The sequence below is a fragment of the Onychostoma macrolepis genome, chromosome 01, assembly GCF_012432095.1.
Source record: "Onychostoma macrolepis isolate SWU-2019 chromosome 01, ASM1243209v1, whole genome shotgun sequence".
Lineage (NCBI taxonomy): Eukaryota > Metazoa > Chordata > Actinopteri > Cypriniformes > Cyprinidae > Onychostoma > Onychostoma macrolepis.
This window is the reverse complement of record NC_081155.1, coordinates 16,652,853-16,680,175: the sequence shown is the minus strand read 5'-3', so window position 1 is coordinate 16,680,175 and position 27,323 is coordinate 16,652,853. Positions and strand designations below refer to the sequence as shown.

General features: G+C 37.6%; 1 protein-coding gene and 1 long non-coding RNA gene across 11 annotated transcripts in view; both read right to left on the bottom strand.

Annotated features, from left to right (window-relative positions):
• On the bottom strand, positions 1-5,101 carry LOC131544775 (uncharacterized). Its single transcript, XR_009272222.1, has 3 exons — positions 4,920-5,101; positions 3,225-3,314; positions 1-1,584 (listed from the first exon to the last, which is right to left on the bottom strand). It is a non-coding gene; the product is annotated as an uncharacterized LOC131544775 (long non-coding RNA).
• A 2,696-nt stretch (positions 5,102-7,797) lies between these two features.
• atf7ip (activating transcription factor 7 interacting protein) overlaps positions 7,798-27,323 on the bottom strand; it is a 36,481-nt gene continuing 16,955 nt past the window's right edge. For 3 of the 10 annotated variants that reach the window (XM_058798308.1, XM_058798609.1, XM_058798383.1), the window contains exons 2-14: positions 15,739-15,801; positions 14,437-15,034; positions 13,807-13,985; positions 13,122-13,268; positions 12,948-13,022; positions 12,697-12,758; positions 11,100-11,161; positions 10,346-11,011; positions 9,478-9,512; positions 9,312-9,369; positions 8,995-9,084; positions 8,852-8,880; positions 7,800-8,745 (exon numbers count right to left, since the gene is read on the bottom strand). In XM_058798308.1, coding sequence (XP_058654291.1) covers positions 8,278-8,745; positions 8,852-8,880; positions 8,995-9,084; positions 9,312-9,369; positions 9,478-9,512; positions 10,346-11,011; positions 11,100-11,161; positions 12,697-12,758; positions 12,948-13,022; positions 13,122-13,268; positions 13,807-13,985; positions 14,437-15,028 — 2,463 coding nt within the window. In that variant the 5' untranslated portion in view covers positions 15,029-15,034; positions 15,739-15,801 and the 3' untranslated portion in view covers positions 7,800-8,277. Of the gene's footprint in view, positions 8,746-8,851; positions 8,881-8,994; positions 9,085-9,311; positions 9,370-9,477; positions 9,513-10,345; positions 11,012-11,099; positions 11,162-12,696; positions 12,759-12,947; positions 13,023-13,121; positions 13,269-13,806; positions 13,986-14,436; positions 15,035-15,365; positions 15,499-15,738; positions 15,802-17,295; positions 17,901-18,046; positions 18,141-22,901; positions 22,983-23,331; positions 25,686-27,323 lie in introns of those variants that run through there. The other 7 variants (XM_058798085.1, XM_058798236.1, XM_058798163.1 and 4 more) reach the window with 6 other exon arrangements.

Below are 27,323 nucleotides of genomic sequence, written 5' to 3'. Positions count from 1 at the left end.
GTCACCGTCAACTTAACTTACATAATTTACAGGATGTATATACTTGAAAATAACCATTTGCTCATTACATGACACATACATCTTCAAATAGCCTAATATATCCATCACATTGAATGTTTAACTTACTTTTTGTATTTTGGCCCAGTTTACTCTCATGTAACGTTAGCTGTAAAAATAGTTGCCTGCTGAAATTACATTATATATATATATATATATATATATATATATATATATATATATGCATCTTCATGACTAGATAGACACAGGTAAGTTGACATGTCTAAACAACATTTTGCTTTCAAAAACTTTGCATGAATAACTTCTCTGATGATTAAATGTAATAAAACTACATATTAGTTTTAACAAGACTAGTATAAAAACAAAGACAATTACTGTTGTATGCATAACATATATATGCACCAATATAATTAATGTTTTAATAACTGAAATGTAAAAATAATGTTGACATACAGTATCTGACCCTTACCCAAACTATAAACAATGTATCTTATTTATGCTAGATCATCCATGTGTCAAAGATTCAGCTCTCTAATCAATCAACTTTTGAGCCAGTCCAAAGGAGGGCCAAATTCAGACAAAAAGGGATTAAGAAACAAAAGAAGGCAAAGGGGAACAGTCAAAACAATGATGAGATCAGTTTGCGCTCTGCGGTGGTGTCTTGCATGAAGGCTGTTGGACTTGTTCTGGGGTTTATCATTTATAGTCTCAGCAGTTATTCAAAAAGCGGTCCATCCCACTGGTGGAGTTTAGATTTGAAATTTTGGGCCTTGATAGAGAGTTCCCCTCCATCCAACTCCATGATGAGTTTTTGCAGAATTTCAAAAGTAAAATGCAACTTCGTGGGGCACTGCAGGTTAAAGGGATAGTTGACCCAAAAATAAAAATTTGATGTTAATCTGCATACCCCCAGGGCATCCAAGATGTAGGTGACTTTGTTTCTTCAGTAGAACACAAACAAAGATTTTTAACAGTTTTTTTTGCAGTCTGTCAAGTCATATAATGCCAGTCAATGGGCACAGAATCTTTGAGAGAAATAAAAACATGCACAGACAAATTCAAATTAAACCTTGCAGCTTGTGACGATACATTGATGTCCTAAGACACGAAACGATCGGTTTGTGTGAGAAACTGAACAGCATTTATATCATTTTTTACCTCTGATACAGGCAATGTCCAACTCTCCTGAGCTCATCCACAACATCCGGCGTGTGACGCGTCAAAGACTCTGGAACATAGATATATATATACACAGATTCTTACGTATCGCAGCCCATAGAAACCGTCGCTAATGAGGCATCTATGTATATATTTCTATGTGCCTTGACGCGTTACGCACCTGCGTAATAGTTCACGCATTTTTGGGTGAACTATCCCTTTAAGAGTATAAATTAGACCGAACAACATTGACGTTGCAAAAGCCACGCTGTCAAGGTCCTGAAGCACGGTCACACCCTCTAGCACAATTCCCACATCATGCGCTTCATTGCCTGCAGCGTCCTTTATCACGAAGATGCCCATGGTGGTCTTCTCAATGGCACTCTGTAAAAGATCTTCTTCCATGTCCTAAAGATAGAAAACAAGATGAATATGTATTTATCACATGAACAAGAAATATGAAGCGTAGATTTTTTGTATCTTACCAAGTCATTTTTAGAAAATGCCAGTGCTTGCGATGACCCCAATCTACTATCCTGTCCTATTAAAAGGCATAATGGAATATTACTTAAAGAAAGGACCATCAAATTGTTATTTTACATTATATTTTGACTTAAGAACTACAAAAATGGGGTTACCCTCACGAAAAAGAAGTTTATTCAAGTGTGCTATTAGTATACTTCTTTTACAGTTTTTCTCGATTGCTAACACACAATTCATGAAACAATTCACCATTTTCTCACAACTATAAACACAATCTCAAAACTACACACCAACTTGTGCAAACTTCAAACTTCCAGGTCAAAATCAAATACTTTAGTCAAAAAGTCAAACTTTGGCCTCAGTTGATATACAAACCTGTCAAATACACATACTATTTTCCTGTCTAGAGAACACTAGTGAGATCTATTCAAAACACTGTTACAAAAACATAATTTTGGGAAACAGGAATCCTTTTGCTAGTCAATGACTGTTACAGTATACGGCATAAATAGAGGGGTGCAGGCAGTGTTGGGTGTAATGGGTTACTAAGTAACGCGTTACTGTAATTAAATTACTTATCCACTGAAAAAGTAAAGTAAGGGATTACTGTTCATTTTTAGGTAATTTAATTACAGTTACTTATAAAGTACTTGCGTTACATACACTAAATAATTTCAACAGTTCTAAAATCAATATTGAATTTGAAATCTAAATTTACCATCTAAAGATAAAATTGAATGCAGCGGCGTTAACCCTCCGCGCGCCGGTTCGTTCACTTTCAGATTTCCCTGATTCACAGAGAAACCTTAAATACTCAGATACATATAAGTAGGGTTGCCAACCGTCCCGTATTAGCCGAGACCGTGCTGCCGCGACTGAGAGCGGCTCGGCGGTGTTTAGTGTCCCACAGCAGCAGCAGCGAGAGCAAGTGACTTCAGCGCAGCTGAAGAGTTCTGCGTTCAAATGCACGCAATAGGCTGAAGCTTGCCGCAAAGCCCCAGCAAACATGACCATGAATGTGTCCGCGGGAAATAGTAAGGACATATTTGAATTATTTAATAAACTATGTTTTCTGAGTCCGTGTCGCAAGGATGAAGTTGCTGATCCTGACTCGCCGTCTCCTCATTAGACGCGCTTTTAGAGAGAAATGCAATGCAAGAAATAAACATTTGAAATATATCAGTCTGTGTGTAATGAATGAATATAATATACAAGTTTCACTTTTTGAATGGAATTAGTGAAATAAATCAACTTTTTGATGATATTCTAATTATATGACCAGCACCTGTATAAACTATTGAAATAAGTATTAAGTAGTACAAGTATACTACTAGTACACTGATATTTGTATACTTACTACATAAAGTATGCTTAAAAATATACTTGAACTTTACTTAAGTATACTTAATAAAATTAACTTAAAGTATACTTCTTTTGGTAAGGGGAGTTTTAGAACCCAAAACAAAAAAGTGTGCATATTAGATGAAACCATGGTTTTTAAATGTAGTAATGCATTGCTTGTTGAACATAGTACAGATTCCATCAGTCAAGCTATAACCACTCACCACATACTCCTGAATGAGATCTTTAGGGTCCTCATTAAGATAGATACAGAGTCCTTTGATGGCAAGTTCAGGAGCTGCATCAATGTCATCCTTAAAAAAATAAGCCAGAGCAGAAAAAGAAAGGTTAGTTAGACATTACTCAAAACATAATTTAAAAAAAAAAAAGAGCACAATAGGTCTCATTCACTAAAAGTTCATAATTTATATTATGAGTATGGCAAACATGCATGTTATACTCTAGAAAATAGATAATAGCTTGATTTTATGATGTGAAACGTAATGCAAGTTAAGTAATGCTATTAACATCAAGTACAAAAAATAGAGTATGAATACATGCTAATCATTTCTAGTGTGCTAAACAATGCATTTTTTTAAATCGGTTCAATCTACTTGAAAATGTAATGTCATGTCTGATGCAAAATGGGTTAAGGTGGGGTAAATAATGAAGAAAATACAGCTAGACTGACTGCTTTACACCTTATCATATCATGTTGTGTGATTCAATGAAATACTCTTGACCCATAAATTTAGCAGTCTGACAGGCAAACCCTTATAAATGTATATGCAAGGTGCAAAAATAACTGTTCACGCCTTTGATCACTAATTTCCCAATGCATGTTTTTAGTAAAACTTGATAATATTTTAACACCAAGAGAGGGTTTACTAATTCAGTGTCATCATATGCAATTAACCAACTATGTAGTAAACCTTTAAAATCTATTTCTATCTATAATCAGTCAACACTTACACAAATAATCTTACTGATAAATATATTTTAATCATAAGACAAAAAATGGCACTTTAACAAAGAAAAACTCTTGTCGACAGGGGAAGTAATGTAAATGGTGATATTCAGGGATGCAAACACATCGGGGTGAAAAAGTTTTGAAAGACACAAGCATATATATCGGAACTCCACGCAGCTCCCGCACTACTCTCCATTGGAAATGAATTTTGCTCCAGTGGTGTCGCTTGTCGACATGACACTGACAGAGCATTGAGCGCTTTTGTCCATTGCTGTGATACTACAACGGCGACGAAACCCTCCCCCCACCTAAATCCAAACCTAAAGTCAGTGGAGGGTAGCTCATTCTGAGAGCTAGCACAGATTGTCGAATCTGGTCCTAAAAACACATATCAGTGAACTTGCAAGCAGCGGGTTTTCTGGATACAAAGCACAACAACGTTGACATTTTTAGGACATTTAAAAAAAAAATTAAACAATTTACGTTCCACGTAAAGTACAAAAACGTTTAACGTTAATATCCATCTCCATAGTTAGACTTGGATAATTATTCATTGTCATAAAGGTATTATTAAACCTTGCTCTTATGAAGCATTAATAAATTCAGTTAGGTTTCCCCTTGTAATAATCACTGATTCTGAAAATCTAAGTTAACTCTAAACGCTGTTAAATGAACACTTTTTAGCCAATGTTGACAGGCATTAGCCTATTAATCGCCTGATGAAAACTTTTATCCATTTGTGAGTGATTTAATTGCAGTTTGGTAATATTTAACCTTATAGGCCTAACCTTACCTCAAAAAAAAAAAAATTCTGCGATGACACTCGACGAAATATGCCGTCGATATGATTTAAAAGCGTGTGTTATCTTAAAACACTATTGTTGCATTTAATCTGACGATGACTGCATTTTTGGAATTATCATACGATTTTTGAAAATTAAATTCTTACCTTTTAACGAGCTTTGGAAACAAGTCAGTCAGTCCTCTCAAGTGTCCTTTCCCAGACCAACGGTCCTGGTTTTCAAAGCGCATGCGCGGATGCTCTCGCGCACGTTGCTCCCGCGTAAATGAGAACTTCGCAAAACTTAATTAGATTAATTGTACGCAATGGAATTAAGTTGAGAAGAAAAAGTAACGTAATTGTGTGACATGAGCCAATTTTAATTAAGTAAATCAAACGGCAGAAAAAAATCATTTTACGTGAACACCATTTGTTGGAAATCTGAATCAATTGTAACATTTTCTTGCAAAGTGATTATATCATGTTTTGATGACTGTGTTGAATTTCATTTAGACTTTACACAATAAAATTATGTTTGCATCTCAAACAGAAATTTATTAAGTAGACTCTAAGTGTATTGTTTAAGTGAATTCAGTAAAACTGCCTTTCCTTTTTTTCAGTGTAACTTAATCCTGTCAGATCGTCCATCCTTTAGTACAGGTCGGCCAATCTGATTTCGTCCTTAAAGTTAACTTATTTAAATAACAATCACGGTCCTGCACAGTGAGTGATCTTATGCAAGTAAAATCGGATTTTCTCCACTAATTGTTAAAAATAACAAGCTAACAGACTTTAGCTAGCCTTATAGTGAAGCGGTCAGTGGAATCTTTCTGCCTCCAGCTAAGCTCCGCCCACAGAAAAACTTCACAATGTTTACTAACAGAAAAAGGGTCTATAAAATTAGGCCTATATTATTGTTTCAAGAATGAGCCACGCTTATTCGTTAACACTGCAAAAATGTGTTTTCATGTTTCTTAGGGGCTGTTTACACCTGGTCACTTCATGCGTTTTTTCTGATCGGATAGCTATCTGATATTAAATTTGCATATAGCGCGGGAATTTAAGAACGGATTTATATCCGTTTTGCGAAGACACATTTATGTGGCCAAGTGTAAATGGAAACGTTTTAACAAATCAGATAGATATCCGATCAGAGAAAAACGTGTAAACAGGCCCTTAGTCTTTCTTATGAAATATTGTGTTCTTATGTTATTGTACTTAAAACACTAACAGAAACTCTTTTTAAAACTGATATGAGGCTCTTAGTTAAATTGAAACTCCTCTTTATATGATCTCTAAAACTTATTAAATGAAGAATGTAATTTTGCTGAGATGTATCAATTATAGACCTACTACAATTTTGTTGAGTATGTGACTGAATGAATGAATCTGAAGCCTGCGGCGCATTTTGAGCAGAAATTGCTCGTCTTTGACTGCCCCCTTGTGGCTAGTCTAGGAAGAACATGTAGGTCAAATCTGCACAGTCGGTCAAAAAACTTCACTAGTGCTGTTCTGCTTATTCTCCTTGTCTAGAGATCAGTTTTGTTTAATTTAATTTTCATTCAGTTTAATTCTATTGTGTAGCACTTTTCGCAATACATATTGTTCTAAGAGAGCTTTACACAGTGCCTTAGATCATAACAGCAGCCTCTTCTGGTAGGCAAATAAACGCTTAATATTGACAAATTAATGCGTTGGTAAATGAAACGCACTGGTGAATTATAAGATTGATTAATTTTATTATTATTATTATTATTTTAGATCTGGTTGAACTGAATAAACTGTGTGAATAAACGTGTTCACGGAAACAGATGGACATCAAGGCGACAGCACATTACAATAAGCAAGTTGTAAAGTTATGAAGGCGTGAACAAACATTCCTGCAACATGCATAGAGAATATTATGCAAGCTTTTTAATATTTCTGAGGCGGATATTAGAAATGTAGTCTTGAATATCCAGACTTTTGACTAATGGCATGAAGTCTGGTCCACACTGAATCTTTGATCCACTCAAAAGACCATCAAACATCCAAGTAAAAGTTTTAAAGCTGCGATACGTTTTGTGAAGTCCGCCCTGTATCAGTAAATGATCCGAAGCTTCTCCTGGATGTCGTCCAAGAAGCTGAGGCAGCTGACTACGCATTTCCAAGTTTCTTTCTCCTGTTCTGTATTTCTTTTTTGTCTGAGAGGAAATTCCATAGCTACTACACTATAACAGTATATAGCTACAAGGCTTCATCAGATTTTGTTTTCTCGTTAATCTAGTCACTGCGCCAAACAAATACCTCTGATTAATCTCGTTTTTTTCTGGGTTTTCTAACATATGCTGACCTTGCAACCTTCGAGGGCTCAACAGTAATTGGAAACACTGTGATTAAGTTGTCTCCAACAAACTGTGCATTAGTGTGTTCTAAGCAACATTAACTAATAAAGAACTTTAGAAAAGGTTTGGTTTTATTCCTCCAGTGATGGTCCTTCAAAATTAGTGTAAAATATTATATAGAGAGAGAGCGAGAGAAGCAACATATCACTAATATTTCTTTCTTTTATAATAGATGTCTTACCAGTGCCCGTTTGTTTTGAAGGATGAAATAAGACTATATTTTTTTCCAGTATGTTGCCTTCCACATCACATCTTGGGACAGTTGCTAATAAAGGCCTTGAGACTGTGGCATTGTCGTGGTGCCAACAGCATTCTCAATTTTCCTGGAACTCAGGGATTCATTAGTCATGTTGCAAATAGCCATGCGGAAGAACTCGCATCCAATACTTCCAGAGAGCCGAGGAACTGCCATTAAGGTTGAACGGAACGTTAACGAATAGCTTTTACTTTTCTTGTGACTTACCCTTCCATTCTGAAATTGGAAAACAACAGATAACAATTCAAAGTCAGTGATAAATCAAAAGGTAAGGAAACAAGCGCATTAGATCCATGCATGAACAGTTTGAAATATTTCTAACAGGGTCTTGTACATGTCATTTAATAATTCACACTGTAGTTTCAACAAATGAAAAGAAACCTTTTTAAATATATCAATACTTTTATTGAGTGTCATTTTGCAGTGTCTGGGTACCAGACAAAAAACATTACAAAACCTTTAACACCCCAGCTTTCCTGTCCTGTAGCTAATGACCGGGACCTATAATGGAACATCTGTGCAATGTACTGAATATCATTTTATTAAAAAAAATAATAAAAAAAAAAGAGAAAGAAATTGAAAAACAATACTTAACTCTGAACATTCTGCACACGGAAAATACAATTTCAAGCACAAGTTAATTGTGATAGTTCCCTCCTTATTGTAAAATAAAGTTGAAACAAATAGTGTGTGTGTGTCTGTATGCACTGATGATTATTTGTATTTCCATTTGCATTAAGACAACCTATTTGAATTCCCTACAATTCCTAACACAAAGGGCAAGACTAAACCAGTGGTCTGCGCATAGTTAACAATTACAAATCTCCCGTCATACTTCCGTCGGGCCACTTCCTTTTGTACCACCCCACCCTTATCTGGAATTATTTTAGGATGATGGAGAGGATGCTGGGTTAATGACGTCAGTGCACTGCGGTTCACAGAAAGGACCGAAGCGGCCGTACACATCTTTGGCCCTGACAGCAAAATAATATGTCGACCCGGACACAAACTGTGTCAAGGTGCATGCCATGGGCAGCGGCAGCGCCTTCACCTCCCCGATCTTCTTCCACAGTGACTGAGCCGAAGCACCCGATGCTGCCCCCTGGTGGTCCTGGTGATAGGCGTACAGGTGATAGGTATCTACAGCGGCGCAGTTGCGGTCAGTTTCTGCAACACACCAGGACAGGACGATCCCGTTTTGGCTCTGGACACGGGCCAGTTTGAGCTGGGGCTGCTGTGGAGGGGACGTGTGGGCGGCCTCCGGGGGGAGACGTGCCGGTGGCGATGGTGCCAGTGGTAATGGAGGAAGAGTGGTGGAGGAAGAGGAGCTTGGACGGGATTGAGATGGAGAATCCTGAGAGAACAAGGAGTGAAGGTAAGAAAGATTATAGGAGGCACTGTTAAAAATATAAAATGTTAAGTGTATCTTCTTTATAATATTTTTATGGCAGCACACTCACCACAGAGGACCGTTGTGCAGATCGAGCTCCTGAACCAGGGAAAATATAAAACATCTCAGTATACAGCTCTGAATTTTATAACAACAGGCAAAAAGTAGAATAAAAGGAGAGTAGAAAAAAAAAAAACACTACTTTTCACTCACCAGCATTAGTGGTAGAGCTGACTAAAGGAGGTGGCCCAGATGCACGCTGGGTAGTGATGGGGGAAACAGTGGCCTTCTGGACTCCTGTCACTGGATAACACAGAAAAAAGTATTAGGAAATATAACCAACTGGTAGCTTAAAAATACTGAAGGTGAAAACATTCCCTTCTAAAGCTCTGAAGTGACTTTTGTGTGACCTGCTCCTCTTCATACATCGCTACACTATTAACAACAAACAATAGACCCTTTTTTTACCCGTGAATTTTAAATGTGACTGGCACCTTAAGACGGAGCACTAAAGAGCAGCTGTGTTTTACCTTGAACATCATCATCATCTTCAGTCAGATCTATCACAGAACCTTTGGGTCGCCCGGTCTGTAGAGAAAAGAGTCAAATTTAGTACAAAACTGCACTTTTTTGACAAAAGCAGCATTTGCAATTACATTTGAAACATTACATTATTTACAATGAGACATTGCTTACCTGAGAGGGTGTTTTCGGTGTTGAGGCCTGATTATCTGTTTAAAATGAGAGATTAATGAGATTACATTATGAAACAGCCCATACAATTTTCAAATATACATTACATAATAAAAGCAATGTGAGAATCATGCAAAAAAAAATTAAATAATTTATACATACATAATTGAGCGAAACCGCAAAAGTTTTAGTCACAATAATAATCAAGATGCTCCGAATTCTCTAAAACTAAAATAAATGAAAACATACTGCTACCCAGAAATGAAAATTCTGTCATTAATTACTCACCCTCATGTCGTTCCAAACCCGCAAGACCTTCGTTCATCTTCGGAACACAAATTAAGATGTTTTTGATGAAATCCGAGAGCTTGCATAGACAGCAGTGTAACTGCCACGTTCAAGGCCCAGAAAGATAAGGACATAATTAAAATAGCCCATGTGACATCAGTGGTTCAGCCGTAATGTTATGAAGCTACAAGAATATTTTTCATGCGTAAAGAATGAAAAAGTTGCACCATTGTTTTCACATGAGCTATTTTATTGATGTCCTTACTATCTTTCTGGACCATAAGAAGTTGCGTTGCGGTCTATGGAGGGTCAGAAAGCTCTCAGATTTCATCAAAAATACTTTTTGTGTTGCAAAGATAAACGAAGGTCTTATGGGTTTGGAACGACATGAGGTTAACTCATTAATGACAGAATTTTCAATTTTAGGGTGAACTCTATGCTTTAAATATTCATTAATTTTGTGTTATATCCCTCAATAGGAAAAACCCAACAAAATTACAAAACAAAACAATGCACTTTCCATTTAGCGGATATTATAAAAAATAAAAAAAAAAGTAGCCACATATGATAGACACTCTTATACCTGTCTTTGAGGCCAGCGCAGAAGCCGATGGTGGACCAGCTGCAGCTGCCGCTGATCCTGTTGCTGCAGGTCCCGTGGTTCCTGGAGAAGAGGCAGCTGTAGACACTCCTACAACAGCAGCACACTGTGTAGGTGTCCGGGCTGTAGTCACAGATATCCCTGTGCTGGGTGAACTAACAATCCCTGTGCCACCCGGATACACGGCTCTCGCTAACGACACCGCCGGAGCTGATGAGGTCGAGGAAGATGAAACAACACTGCCTGCTGCCTTTTGAAGGATGAAGGTGGTAGCAGGTGTAGTCGTCTTTGCCTTATTGTTGCTACTAACCGTAGATAATGACGACACCGGTATTAAACCGACACCACTGGCAGTATTAACCAATGCTCCACTTTGCCCATTCGCCATCGCTAAAGGCAGCTGTATCAAAAGAGGCTGAATAGACACTGACTGACCCCCTGAAGTTGCTGGGGTGTTAGTCATGACCCCTGTACTGGGTCCAGTCTTTAGTAGTAGGGTGCCTGTCTGAGACTGGCCAGGCAAAGAGGTGGATGAGGGAGTGGAGCTTGTTGTTGTGGTAATGATCTGTAGAATGGGTGCAGGAGAAGCTAGCGCGGAGGAGGTTGGTGTAGTCGGTGTGGACAGAGGTTTGGGCTGGGCTGGGATTGCTGAGGGGAGAAGAAAGAAAAAGAATGTTTGAGCTAAAACGAGAACTAGAATTAATATAAATGAGGTTTAAATTCATAAAAAGCTCACCAGTTGAATTAGAACCAGTGGCTGGACTGGACAGTTTGGGATCCATTGTGGTTTTAACAGTACTGTAAAAGAACAGAAATGGTAGGGAAGCATTAAAATTATGGCAATAGCACAAGCATTTCAAATATTATTCACTAAAGCTTTTTGAATTACAAACTGCAGCACTAATATGTTCAGTTTTAACAAATTAGTCTGTGAGTGTTCAAGAGTGTGTCTAGAAGGATTTTGTGGCTGGCTAGCAAGCACTTTGTTCAACCAATGTGGAAAAAGTGTGGTAAACCGTATAGATGTTGGCAAGTTTTAAGGGCCGTTCACAGAAAACGCATGCTTGCATTCAATTGTGCTTTTCCTATGTAAACCTACTAGGGATGTTCATTTCGGTTATTTTTCCCAACCGACGCTCGTTAACCAATTATTAACCGTTAACCGACAAGATTATTTTAAATTAGAACTGAATTAAATTAGTAAGAGTAAGTGTCTGTGACCCGTTAAAAATACTAACATTGGTTTTCCGGGGATTAATTTTACATGCGCAAAAAGCAGCAAACAACAGAACATGAGGATTCACATGGTCATCATAGCTATCACATCACGCACCTGCAGCGCTTCTGCAGCGGAGAAAAACATAATAAAGCTGGGCGCTAATATATATATATATATATATGGGGAAAATCAAGTGATTGCTCCAGCGCCAGTGTTCATTATCATTATAAAAAACAATCAGTCAAACATATGAGGAAGGAAAAAAAAAAAAAAAAAAAAACACTGTTCAGTTTAAATATGTAGTAAAATCTGTGCCGTTAAGCGTTATCACTGCACCGCCGTGAAGTTATGCTAAACATTTTGTTTTACGTGGATATTGGAACGCGAGTGAAGTAGGCCTATACATAAAAGGTAAATAATATTTTGTCATTCAAATACATCACAAATACGGAAACATTTGATTTTGTATGATTGAGAGACCCAACATTGGTTTCAGTTTCGTTTAGCCTAAATGAATGTGTTTTGGTTTGTCGTTTATATAGCTAGGTCTATACCTTCTTACATTTTTAATTCTTGTTCTTTTCTAAATAGCCTACTGTTAATTGAAAGGATTTGTTGAGGAGTGAAGGGAACTAAAATAGCCTATATGTTTACTGTGTTTATAATGTGTTTGTAATTCGCGTCGGCCTATTTCTGAATGAAATAATAAAATGCGACTTATGTTTTTTTTTTCCTCTCTCTCTCTCTAAAAAAAAAAAAGAGAGAATTTTTTTTTTTTTTTTAATACTCGTAGCTTATTTTAACCATGCAGCAAACCTTTTAAAATATTTTGATAAATTACTGAAAAATAAATAAATAAGTGACTTTAAACCGTTTAACTGATTGTATTAATCGGTCAGAATTCTTATCGGTCGGTTAACGGTTAAACGGTTAAAATGAACATCCCTAAAACCTACACTAGAAGTACATCTTTGACAACTGAACGTGTCTCTTTTTATTATTATTTTAATAATTTTGGAAAAAAATAAAAAATAAGCTAAAGATTGTAAAGTCTTGCAATAGAGGAGCAGCATGATCTTGTGAGGATGGAGGTTGATATGTCAGATATATTTACCGTTGCGGTGTAGTCATGTTGGTTGCATTGTTGGCCTGAGCGGCGGCGGCGGCAGCGTGAGCCTGATTAACAGGAAACAAAGTGCATTTTAATGAAACATTCAAAAGCACATTTTGCTTGCAATCAATCACTAAAACGTGTATTGTATTTATGGATAAAGATCATTAATGGCTTGTATCTTAATTCCATAAACCACTTTGACCAAAATCACACAATAACCGAATTGTTTTTCCAGTGATTCATGGTCTTACCTCTTGAGTTCTCTTTGAGTTCTCCGAGGCCTGATTAGCAGCACCAAACTTTTTGGCCAGCCGGGAAATCTTAGCCTAAAATGAAAACACGGAGTTTTGTTGATGTTAAGTATCAAGTTTGACAGTCCCATTCTATTAACTATTGTAGATGTATTTAAAAACGTCAAAACTCACCTGTAGTGTGTTAATATGCTGCATTGTATTCTGTTGTTTGGTTGCATTGTCAATCTTCTCCACTCTCTCTTTCAGCTCTTTTATGCTTCGGTCAAATACAGTCAACTGCAGCACCCGTAACCGTTCCTCGACTAACTGCTGTACCATCTAATAAGAAGAGAGAGAGAAAAAGAATAAATAATGTCTTATGTCTGAGCTTTGTTGCAGAAGACCTTCGGATGTCTATCATGAATGTTATCTACCAATATCCATCATTACAGAAAATTTCCAAAATTCTCCACAAAACTCAAAAAAGAAAATTCAGACAAGTGAGAACCAATGCGTTTTGCTCTCGTGTGAAACGGGTACAGTTGAGCTTCGGTTTACTGTATTTCATGGGCTCTATGTATGTGTGTTATCAATGTTTCTATGTATATAACAGCCTAAATTAAAGCAATAGTGTCTCTTCAGAACACCCTCTTCATCATTTGTGTTTCAAAGACGAACAAAAGTCTTCTAATTATTTACTTTGAGTATATGACAGAATGTGAATATTTTGGTGAACTATCCCTTTAAGATTCATTTACTGTAATCGCATATCTCTGTATCCCATTCAATTATATGAAAATTTGCCGTTGTATAGGGTAAGCAACTAAATGCTGTATATAGATATGATTTAGAAAAAAACAAATAAGATATAACAAACCTTCTCCAGTTTATGCCGGCTCCCAGCATTGGCTGTGATTTTCAGCTCTAGCTGAGCCTCCAGCTCTTCACCGTCCAGCCTTGCTCGTTTTCCGTCTCTCTCATCCTTGATTTCTTTGTCATCTTCATCTTTCTCCTCAGACAACGATCTCTTTGTACCAGCAGAGGCACTGTTGTCTGCTGTTGAGTAGAAGCAGAGGAAGGGTTCAGAGCTACTAGCGTAAGTAATGCTAGCTCAAATGCTAAATTTCATGTCAATACTACTGAACTATAACAAATAAATTTGTTTGCAACAGCAATTGTAGATTTTGGGTCTCAAAATGATCAAACAATTTTGAGTCTATAGAGTATGTAAAATGCATAGTTCAACCTTCAACAAATTCATTTAATTTTGTCATCCACATTGTTTCGAAACAGTTCGAGTTTTTCTCAATCTGTAATTGTTTGAAAGTCTATTACAAGAATAGGTACGGGAAAAGCTAATTTTACTTCTGATTTTTAAGTATTGACAGAATAGCATTTTTACAGTCTCTGCAAATACATTGTACAGGAATGCATGGGAGAAATTTAATATCTGGCCTATAGACTGACCAGTAGTTTGCAGGCAGGTTGAGTTTCTAGACATTCTCACCTCCTGCATTCTCAGAAGTGCCTTTTTGGTCCTCTTTCTCGTCATCTACATTCATCTTCTCCCCGTTACCGTCTTTCTTTTCATCTTTGTCTGCTTGGATTTCATCCTCTTCGCTCAAGCACAGAAATCCCTCTTTCACCTCTGGATCACAGTGCAACCCAGAGGGGGAAGCAGAAAGAGAAGAGGAGGAACTTTTATTGCTTGTCTCCTTTTTCTCTTCTGCGGCCACAAGGGGGTCGTCAATATCCATAGAAGGTGAGGTAGTTTGTGTGTTGGGTGGAGAGGGAGATCGGGAGAGGGTGAAAGACGGAGAAGGGGAACAGTGAGCTGAATCAGGGGCGGGTGGCATCAAGTCGGCCTCTTTATGATTCGAGTCTTTCTCCTTGACCTTCTCTTTCTCCTTTTCGTTGTGGGTGCCATTGACCAGTGGTGTCTGAGGTGGTGAGGAGGAAGATGAGTAAGAGGCGGAGCTGGAGGTGGCGGCTGCCAAGGTGTTGTGCAGCGCTTCCAGTTGCTGCCGATCGCTCATCTTCATCGTTTTCCGTGCACGAAAGATTTTCTTCTGAGGTTCCTCTGGTACAGCTACTTCCATTTTCACCTGCGGAAAAACAGTGGGAGGATATGGTCAAATAAATGTTTTATATCCTAAACAGGCTAGTTCGCTAAACTCCATCCAGTACTCAACACATCTGATTAATCTGACCAAGTACAAGTGCCTTTACTGAAGTGTGACCACAAGGTGTCACTGTCACTCATCTAAATGCCACTTCCTGCTGTTCTAGAATTTTCTCTTGGCCAAGATCACAGTACCTTTCTTTAACTGGAACAAAACCGTAACCAAAACCCTGGACTAAGACTTTGGCTTAAATACCATCTAAAAAAATATCTGCCAAAGTAGAAGTACTAAACTGATCTGTTTAGATACCCACACTTTAAGTCTGAGCTGAGCACCTCTCTGATTAACAAGTCCACAAACCACCTTGCATCTGTTGTAAAAGTAGTTGAACCAAATGAAAACCAATAACCTTCCTCAGTTCAATTGACATAACTAGTGAGTTGGTAGGGCCGTAACAGTCAGCAGTGCATGTGATTTCAGAATACAGAGAGGGAGAGCAGACTTTGTGTCCTCCCCTTCAAGCTGATTGGTGCAATTCTTAGCAATAAGAGCTGCACTCTACAGAATCTGCTAGCGACAAGAGGAGTTCATTATATAATGCAGATTTTCAAAGCTACTATCGTACTTAAACTAGACTAGTACTTCTGTCTCAGTGTTAATCACAATAAGACATTAGTTTGTCTTACCAGGCTTCTGTGAGGTCTCGTACTTTCCTGTTCATGGATTTGGCAGCCAGTCGCTTGAGGATCCTAAGAAAAAAAATAAAAATTGAAATATTAGGTTTGAAATGTAGTTAGAAATTCATTTTCACTAATTTCTGCTACATGAATTAGATCTTCAACTCAAAACCCGATCCTTCAGTTCCTTTTTAGTACAGCTCACTCATGTTTTAATTAATAAGCTGTTCTCAAAAAGTTGTATAATCATAACCCAGTAGTTTTATCGCAACACATGAGCGCTGGCATATTCTTGGTTATCTAGTAATGCAGTCGACATACTTCCTTAGTTCTACGTGTATGGCTTACAATCCATGCTGAATCTGCAGTCAGATGTTATGATATAGATCACATATAATGAACTCACTACAAGTGGTGTAAAAATAATATTTTATATTGTCTATAGAGAAACAAAGAATCTGAGCAAACAACTAAAGAAACCTCAAAGCTGATGCCATCCTGTAAATACAAGTCGATAATATTTATTTCAGAAACGAATCAAAGAGCATTTTGTTAAGTCAAGGGATATTAAAACCTATTTTCAATCTAAAAATACCTTTTTTTTTAACAGAAGGACAGGTATTTAAAAGTAAATTACGGTATGGTGGTGTTCTCTTTCAGTGCTCATTAAGAGACTCTCAAAACTAAAACTGCACGCAAAGAATAGCCACCTGGCATAGTTCTTAATTATAAACTCATTATCTGATACACAAAAAATATAATCAAGTCTGAAACTAGTGGTACTTTAGCATCAAATGCTAAAATTGTTCTGAAAATGACACCTCTCAGCCAAGACCACACAGATATAAATCAAAGCTCAACTAAATATTTACAATAAGCAGTTTCCTATATTTCTCAGCACTCTCATGAATAAGAGTTGCTAGCATTGAATTTAACTTGCTATTAGCAAAGCACCTTCCTGGATTCAAACAATTAATCTGTCTTGATTTCATTCTAATGCTGCACATCAACTTTACTTTAGTTATTCTCCTCTCATCTTCTTAGTTTTACTACACATCCAATAAAAATATAGAGCTGCAAACATAAATCCACAGCACGCCGCATTGCTGCTGCACTGCTACATTAACAATCATCCTGGCAGGTGAGAATGACGTGGCTTCTATATATACCAAAATCTCGTCCTCCTGGACCATTGGCAACACCTTTAACTTCCTGTCAACAGCCATTCCTTTGAGGTCTGGTACCCATGACAACCACGAAAAAGACTTAAGTAATTCAGTTGATATAGCTTTTCACTAATTTGCCATCCTAAACACCACAATCTGTTCAGTCAGGAGCAAGACAGGTGACTACATTGTACAAGACACAAAAGGCGGCATCAAGTTTTCATATTCCAACATGTCATCAACCCGAAAAGAAGAGACAAATGTGTGACAAAAACTAAACAGTAATAAAATGCATCTCTGTATTCCTCCATCTCCTCAGTTTTATGTCCATGAAAAGGACATTCATTTCATAAAAATGGCTGCTAGCTTCTGAAAAGCTTGTTCTTCTAATGTTGATCACCTCGCACAGGCTCACTGTGGCCCTCCCCCACCCCATCTGTAAACATAGACGCTGAGGTTGCCGCTCATTCCGAAATGGTCGCCAGAGCTGCGGTGGAAAGCCAGGCTCAGTTCTACAATACTCCTCCTCCTGAAGCTCAGACCTGAATCCATAGAACCTGTACTCAGTTTCAACGGAAGCTGGTTTCAGAAACATAACCTCTTGCGGATTTCTAATATAGAAATGTTCGCAAAATAACAGAAACCTGGTACTGCGTCTTGACAGGGTACAAGGTCGATACCTGCCTGATACCTGAAATAATTGATGATAAGCGAACAAAAGTGATTCAAATAAGCAAGCTTTAAATCTAAAAGTAAATCATAAAAGTTCCTAGCAAAAAGCATTAAATATGAAAAGATCGCAAAGAATCACGCTCGTTTACGGATTACACGCAATCAGCACTTCCTAATGCGAAAACCCAAAGCATTAATCAAATTTCCTAGTCGAATGTAAAATAGACGATCCCAATCACGTCAGAATTGCAAAAATTCTTACTAAAAGCCTAAAACAAACCCAAAAATAAAAATCGTAAAAATGTCAACGTCCACGAAAATACGAAAACACTGGCTAGAATTAGGTGTAAAAAAAAAAAAAAAGCATCCACAAAAAAAAGAAAAAAAACAAGACTCAATTAATCTTGAGTAAACACTACTAAATATGAAGGTGAATTAAAAAATGTAATCTTCAAGAACCGAAACAGCTCGATAACAACCTTGAGGTGTAGTCTTCAGGAGTAGGCCTTGATTAGTAGCAAGCGCAAAAACAAGAGCATGCCTAGTTCCCAACTAGCTCAAAGCGCACACAACACAGAAAAGAGGAACAGAGAGAGACAGAGAGAACGGGAGGGGGAAGGGATCTCGTGTGGAGAGGCGGAGCACATTCTTTGTAAGGTGTTGGCTGTAACCAGAATTTAAAAAAAACAGTGTAGCTACACACAATTGTAGCGTTACAACCAACAGTACACCGTCATATGAAACAAAAGGCCACTTTTTTTGACTCATGAGCCTGTGAGATGATTCATCACCTCTTATAAGCTCACTGATCCACCAGCGGTATTCTAAAACCTGCGATTGAAGAAAGTGTTCCAAAGTATGACATTCAACCAAGAAAACTTTAGAAATCAGAGGAAAATAAAGAATAAAGAACAAAAAGCTCAGCAGCAAGAAAGAAAAACTGCCATGTGCTGAAAAGCAAAAACGGCCCCCTCCCCCACTGCTGCAGGCACAGAGAAAACAGGGTGGAAAATTACTGCGATGTGGATCGTACCATTATAACAGTAGAGGGGTGTCACATGCACCACTACGTGTCAACACAAGAGGGCGCAGAGCAAAACTGAATCTGCTCTTTATTTTAAAAAAATACACCAAGTGACAATTGATGAATCTCTATACAGCACAAACATCTTTTGGCAATGAAGTGAAAGGTCAAAATGCAGTCACATGACAACAAAATGAGCTATGGTCACCATTTCAATGTACAATGACAGACAATTAAGCAATGATCAGCATATCTGATCACTTCTGACTTTTCCTTCTTTACAAAAAGAGGCGAGTCGCAATGAATCAGTCTCAGCTCATGACCATTTCACATCGTAGTGTAGAAATTTGAACTATGTAAAATCAAATCTAATAAATGACAAAAGCGCGTCATTTATTCTGCTTCAATTTTGGATTTTCTAGAGAGTTATTCCCAAAGGCAAGTTGATTAAATGGGGACAAATCCCTAATGTTCTATTCATTGTTTTCCTAGTAAAGTGTCATTTGTTAAACTATCCTGAAAACCAGACTAAATGTCCCCCAACTACATTTTATTAGACGTAGCTGTATATACTCCAACACATTTAACTCTAGCGTTTATGCAGCGATGCACAGTCTAATCCGGCTCATGACATTTTTCGATCTCCTGTTTTCCCCATCCTTTCCTGTCATCTCTCTACTGTGCCTATAAATAAAAGTGACAAGGGCATTAAAAAAAAGCCTACATTCAGTCCATGAGAACAAAGCAGAGAACCTTCCTTATCTAAACAAATTAATTCTAGTTCAAATGACTGTCAATTTTCAGACAAGTCCTAAATTTAAAAAATTAAAATCAGATCTCGTAAAACCCTTATGACATTTGTTGCAACTGACTGAGTTCCTAACAGACAGTAAATATTGACGGGTTTCCACATACTCAGAGGTCTGACACAGTTTCCCAACCAGACGCAACACGACCAAAGCGTTCTTCCACATTAATCTGCGCTTCTGTCCAAGCCATGACAGGCAACACTGCATTTCGCCTGCCTCTTGGTTTCCATTTTTATACGTATCATCGGGTATCTCCGCCCATTTTCAGAAACATCTGATATGACAAATCCCTCAAGATCCACAAGGATATTAAGAAAAATGATGCTGTCTGGAAAAGCAGCATGGAAGTCTTAAAAACACAAGGTTTGTGTTCTTAAGAGTCATGACATTCAGGAGTATTGTGCAAATACGTTGCAAGGTTGAGAGAATGTGCAAACCAAGAAAAGCACATACTAATCTGATTAGATGTAATTTTGTTGCATCGCAACGTTTTTACTGTCAGAGTGGACCGAAAGATCGTTTGGCGTTGAAATCTATTTGTGCACACCAGATACGTGTCTCCTGCACAGAGCTTGTCAATGTCCCTTTTGTGCCAACATACTTGGTCCGATCCACAATCAATAAAAGTACACACACAATGAACCTCATACTTCTCAGTTTCATCCTATGATTGTGAGAGAACGCAAGCATATCTAGTCGTCTCACCTCAAGGAACACCCCAAGTGTGAATGAAAGGAAAGGGTTGCTCTACAGCAGAAAACAGTGTCCTTCTGTTTTTAAACTTTGGAAGACCACTACAAACACATTCCATGAAACTACTGAGAGAAGTCAAACACGCACTCAAAGTGTATAATGGGAAAGAAGTTCTTAAATTTTACTGGGGGTAAAACTCGCGCAGTGAGAACACTCAACTCTCCCCCACTGCTGAAGAATGTGCAGTCATAACAGTAAAAGGTGACAGACACGGATCGTACGATAACTAAAATGGTTGTGAAGATGCAGAACTTTGAATACAAGGAAGTCTGTAACTGCTTAAAATAATCTAAGAAATCCATTTAAAAGAAATCCAGGTAATATTATACTGATGTTCCTAATGTCTGATAAAAGCCTTGAATGCGGCTGAACACCAAGATTTTAATCTGAAAATTTGAAGCTCTACATTTTTATATGGAAGCAGTGCGGTGCCTTTTTATAAATTGTCACATGGAAATAAAAAAAATAAATAAAAAACATAATACTGCAACTGCAGCTATGATGAGAACAATAAAGAAACTGTGTGCTATCAGGGTGTAAAACGAGATTTATACTCTCTATTGTTTTCATTGCTCTCTATGGTTTTGCACAAGCTGTAGCTACTTCAATACTACATATTTTAAACTGCTGCAACTTCTCAGGTATTTAGAATTTCTTGTTACAGCACTGCTAATATTGTTGGGTACATATGACGTACATTAGCTTGTGTTTTATTCTAATTAAATGTCTTAGTATAAGCTATTTTAATACCTATATTTTTTATTCCAGTTAAAAATATTTTGTTCACAAGACCCTAACATCGGTCATTGAAAAATCATCCATACAGCTTCATGAAACATCTGTTTTAATGAGGAGACCCAACTACATTTTATAAAGCATTAGCTACACACCTAATGTTCATCATTTGCTCTTTATTATGCTATATTAGTACCAAATAAACTCCCTTCACTAGTGAAAAAGGGGAATTTATTCTGAACAAAATCACTTAAAACCACATCATGCCTTAATAGCGAATTCCTAAGTAGGTTCTCCCGTTCCTATGAGAACGTAGTGCAGACGACCCGCAATGGAATATTTACAGTGCCACTGGTGAAATAACAACTGAATCCATCTTAAAACCCTCAAGTCACAACAAGTGTTTGTATAAAAACAGCTTCCTCTAGCAACTAATTTAATGCACAGCCAGCTAATAACAGACACGACCGGCAGCAACAGGCTGAAACCAGTTGAGACGAGTTTACACCTCATAGATCTCTCTCTCGTGTGTCTAAAAACACTTGGAGGTTTCTGGTAAAGCAATTAAACTCTAATCAGCAGATTAAGTGGTCAATTTTACTTTTATAAATGAACTGGATTTCTGTTTCCTATTTAAACTTTGCTCAATAACACTTTGAAAACCCTACAAAAAAAATTGTTGTTCATGTGCGTGTAATAGAAAATATTTGGAGTTTAAACTCCTCTAGAAAGAGAGGAACTAAACGCGGCACGACAGCAGGAGAGCGTGCACACACTGCAGCTAGACTTACAGCGAGATTGCTTTAAGAACCCCTCCTCCACACTGCCATTTTACACTCATAGTCCTGCACTGCAGTAACACAAAATGGCCACCAGCTCAGCTGCTGGCAAGCTGCACTTATCCATGAAACCAGAATAGGCGATAAAATTTAAATGAAGTGGCTTGTGATTGTCTCATTTAGCCAGCTTGCACAGAACATGCATTTGACTCTCTCTGGTTCCTAACACTGAAGTTGCTTCCAGCAGCTGATTTTTTTTTCTTTTTTTTTCCTTCCTAGAAAAGACAGCTTTCAATTCATCCTCATGAAGGTTGTGAAATTTCATCAGGGTGTCTTCTATCAACCAAGGATTTGGATTCCACAAAATAATCTGATGTGATAACACAGAGGTGGCCTTGACTTCTGACTTCTGTCTTCTGGGAAGTGCAAGGCCCCGATCAGACAGAATGCGGGTTTTTTTTGCAGTGAGAGGCGTCTTTTTTAAATTGTTTTCTGTTGGCAGTGAGTGCTTTGCGCACCGTTTAGGCGCCATCGGCGCCTCAGGATTTTTGGAGGAGTGCTCCGAGTGCCTGAAGTCATTCGCGTTTTTCCCCAATGTCCAATCGAATGAATGGAGAGGTGGGTCTTCCGTTGTGGTGACGAAAGTTTACCGTTGCTTAGAAAGTCCGGAGACTGCAACGACGGAGGAGAAAATTTTGGTGTCTGTCACGGGTTACCCGGAGCTGTATTTTAATTTTTTATTTAAGGTTTCTGCTAATATGACAATTTACCAAAAAGATTAGCTCGCGCTAAAATCCTTTGATTAGACTGACAAGACAGCTGATTTGATGGTTGCCTAGCAACATAAAAAAACCGCAGCGCACTGCTCTTTTATAAGTGTCACCAAAAAAAAGGTAGTGCGGTGCACCTTGCGTTTTCAGACCTAAAAAACACGTTCAGTGTGATCGGGGCCTTCTTTTGCTTCATTCTGGTGCACCGGACTTCTTCACTTTTATAGGTCCTCTTCAATCCATGCAGGTCAGGTATTCTTCGTCTTCAACACCTTGTGCTTGACGAGTCAGTTATAGGACAGCAGCAACATCTCTAGACAGTAATTATGCATGGGTACGCTAATCTATTATATCTAGAAAGTTATACTTCAGAAGTGTTAGATTATAAAAACTTTGACAGAAACAGAAAAGGCCTAAGTATGTTAGCTCTACCACAAGGGTGCTCAATCCTACTGAAGATTTACCTTTGTGCAGATTTGGTTTTGAAGATTCTGATTGGTTCCAAAAAAGGACCTGAACCAGCTAATCATGCTCCTCAGGGTCACCTGTAAATTACCACAGGTGTGTTAAAAGTGACCTAAAGGAAAATCTCAGGACTGAGTACCCCTGAACCACATTATCTCTTCCCAAATAAACTGGAAGACAACCAACATACACTTAAAAAATCATGTTAGACACTCAGCAATATCATGTTATGTAGCCAAATATGCATTCTCTTTAAAAAAAAAAAAATTGCTAGCACTTTTTCGCTACTGAAAACAAAAATCGCAAACACACATCTCACTGCGATAAATCATACATTTAGAGCAATCTAGTAAAACAAACCACACATTCACACAAAGATTCTAATGAAAAGAAACAAAAGGACAGGAAGACAGAGAGCTGGGAGCTTACACTGCTATCCTCAAATGCAGGCCACCTTCTGCTTGGAGGAGAAATCTGCAAGCGTGACTAGCCTCCGTGCTATCAAAAGCCTAGCAGTAAAACTGAGCAGATGTGGGGGAGGGGCAGGGCTAGGGCTGAACCATGGATTTTACAGGGGTGCTACTTTTATTTATGTTAATAAATATTAGATACACTACTATAGGTGTTTGACACTGACAAATGAGCTGTACTATGTACACACTAAGGGCTGAATCATAGAGTTCTCTTAGCAACTCTTTTTTATTCTGGGTTTACTTTTAGATTTTCATTTCTAAATTAGCTTGGACAAATGTTTTGACTTGTTTTGAAATGGCTGAAACTGAAAACTGTTTAAACATACATTAGCAGAAACATGAAAACTAGCTGAAATTAGTTGTAGAGAACAGTCACACTGCAGAGAAGCTCCACCCTCTTCGTGCAAAGTAACAAGGCAGAGCAGACAATGGAAAATTACTGGAGAGTACGGACCATACCATTGTAAGGACTGAGAGGGGGAAACACTGCTAACTTGGACGCTGTAACTGTCCGAGTTCCAAACAGACACTAACTACTGGTCATTTCCATCTGAGGTCCAACTAATCAGAGGGTTTTTATGTCTGCCAATCAGCAGTGAGGCGTTCCAATCAGAGCCAACTTGGAGCGAAAATATTTACACTGTAATTCTTTTATTTTCAATCAAATAAAATAAAAAAACATTCGAATAATTTGGAATATGAGTCTATAATGCAGCGGTTCTCAAGTGTAGCCCATGATTAGTCGTGACTCAAGCACATCTAGGCACCTTACCTCAAAGGGCACACAAAGAGTACATGGAGGGGGGAAGGGGAGCATTGGTTGGACTCTACCATGTTTGTGCCTGTCATTTTTTTTTTTTTTTAAATACTTTATCTTCTACACTAGAAAAATAACATTACTACATTTACTAAACCCTAGCCATTATATCTGAGAAACAACATGAAACAAAACTGTCCTCAGTGACCAGAACAGTCTGCAAGACCTTGACATGATTGAACAAGCCAAGACACACTCGACAAAACAACAGCAGGCTTTCTATTAAAATTACGCATTGTCAAATAAATAAATAAATGTACAGAACCAAAAAAAAGGCTGTCAAATTTTAGTGGGGATAAAAATCATGGAAGTGAGAGAACACTACCCTCCCCCACTGCTGCATAACATGCAGTCAGAACTGTAGAAAGTAATAGGCAAGGAATGTACTATTTCTAAACAGAGGGGTGTGAAAATTCATGATCCTTTGCGTACAAGGAAGAACATGTTAAATCTGCCTAAATTTAAATACAAATCACAATTAAATTATAGCGTGTCACTGCACTCAGATTATATCTGAGTGGAGGCATATGCCAACCTTCATCTCAACAACTTGGAACTTGGCAATTCCTGCGTAGCACTAGCTGTCAGAACTGCTATTCGGATTGGTCACCACATTAGTTTCAAAAATCAGAATACAGCTTTAGGAGCGAGTCCTGAGCCTTTATAACCATTTCAGTAGTACAAATTTACAAAAGGCAAAAGGTATTCATTTAAAACCTCAGTAAATTTCTGCCTAAATGCTTATTAATTTCAGCATTTTGTTCTTCATACAAGTTTAGGACACAGTGTAACCAAAGGCTTGGTGTTTTTTTGATTTCTCTGGATGAAGCTCCACATGCTTATTTTACCCTGCATAAGTAGCCACAGATTTTTCTGCACCGCTAATCAGAGGCAGCGACACGTTGCTGCTGCTGAATCTACAGCACTACGGCAGGAAAAAATATAGTTGAGCTCACAATCTGAACTGAATGTCATGAGAAAGACCAAGAACTGCGAAACAAATAAACATCTTTCTACTGCATGGTTCCCGCTGACTGCACGGGAAACATTGCAGTGTCATTTGTGAACAAATGACTATGTGCTGGTTCTTTGTAGTGAATCAAACATTTTTGTTTCAAACTTGAATTATCATGTTGAATCAGTCTAATGACTCACTCGATGAATTAACATCTGACTCACTGTCATTTTAGTCATGTCCAACTCAGAATTAACAGAAAATATAATTGACTTAGACTTCACATGACATACAATAATAAGGCATCTCATTAGTAAATGTTACTGGAGCAGATGCCAACTCATTCACTAGAATTGTACTTTAGCCAGGTGATACAGTTTACAATTTTAAAATTCAAAACATAACTATCAAAATTTTTGCCTTTGAAAAGTGGCCAGTGGAATTTGGTTTTTAAAGGATATTCATCATTGCTGTTGGGATTATATTTGTCCTAAGAAACCACATTGTATGTGCTCTTTGAGCTGTTGACAGTAACCATGAACAATCTGAACACTGCTAATCTAGCTACACAAAAACATTACAGATTATATATATATATATATATATATATATATATATATATATATATATATATATATATATATATATATATATATATATATATATATATATATATATATATATATATATATATAAGCAAACTATGGCAATGCGCAATCTATTCTCTCTACTTTAACTAAAAGTACCTATTCAGGTTAGTTATATTGTTAGCAATCCATATATATATATATATATATTATTATTATTTTTTTTTTTTTTTCTTTCCTTATTTGTCACTTGGGCATAACATAAAACACAGACATCATACACTGCTGAAATAAGCAACATAAAAAACCTAAATATTTAATTTATATTTATTTTTGAAATTTGGTATTGAGGGACTGCTAATATTTTTGGGGGTACCTTAACCATTTGCATTTAATAGTAAAAACATATTACAAATTCTTAAATGCATTTTACAACAGAATCCTAAAACTGTATAAACAATGACACCTGAGACACAGCTGCAAAATTATTTGCTGTCAACATAAAAACTACGTTTGCTAAGATCCTCCCCCAATCCTGACTGAGAAAGACGACACCTAAGCAAAATACTTAAGATACCCGGTGGAATATACCATTTTTTAATTACAGGGCAACACGCATATTAAGAGGAGCTAATCCATGCCAAAAATAAAATGCAAATGCAAAGTAGTATTAGAGAGGGTTGCTTGTGAAATGGGTACAAACATACAAACATTTTTCCTTTAGGGGAAAAACCCCCCCAAAAAAACAGCTTTCCTCTTGTAATGCTACTGTATGCACAGCCACCTAATCACAGACGCGACCTGCAGTAACGAGCTGAAACCAGTTTAGACTGGCTTATCTGTGGGTTGTATGTCATAGTTCTCTTGTGTGTCGGTCTAAACTGGGTTTATGGTAACATGGTAACTAATTACAGGATCAAGCTACCAGATTTAATTTTATACTGAACTAATCTAGAATCTCCTTGTTGTGTAATGTATTACTACTTTTAAAAACAAAATTATCATACAAGTGCATGAAATCCATGAAAACATTTAATGGATTAAAGCTTAAAATCCTTCTAGAATGACTGGAACCAAACACGGCACAACAACAGTAAACCGTGCACATTGCAGCTACCACTCAGAGCCAGACTAGACAGCGAGGTCTCTTTAAGCGCCCTTCCCCCATTCTGCCATTTTACACTTGCAGCTCTGCACTGCAATAACACAACATGGCCACCAGCTCGGCTGCTGTCAAGTTAAACAACTGAAGTTGCACAAATCACAGGAAGAAATTTCAAAATGAAAAAAGCGGCTCAGGTTCAGGGCTGCTTGATGTAGTGTTTAGCTTGCATGTAGGATGTTTCTTCACATCTGACTTTTCTGGTTCCCCGCATCAAGATATGTCCAGCAGTTTGTCCACATAAGAGCTGAATTTCTTGCTTTTAAAATTGAATTGAAATTTTCAGTCGCACTGGATTACCAAGGTTCTACAGAGAGAACACAGTGTGTTCAATCATTCAAGCCTTGTCATCCCACCAATTGACGTGACATGATAGAGGTGGTCTTTTGTCTTCTGGATAACAAAGATGGTTTCCATTGACACGTCA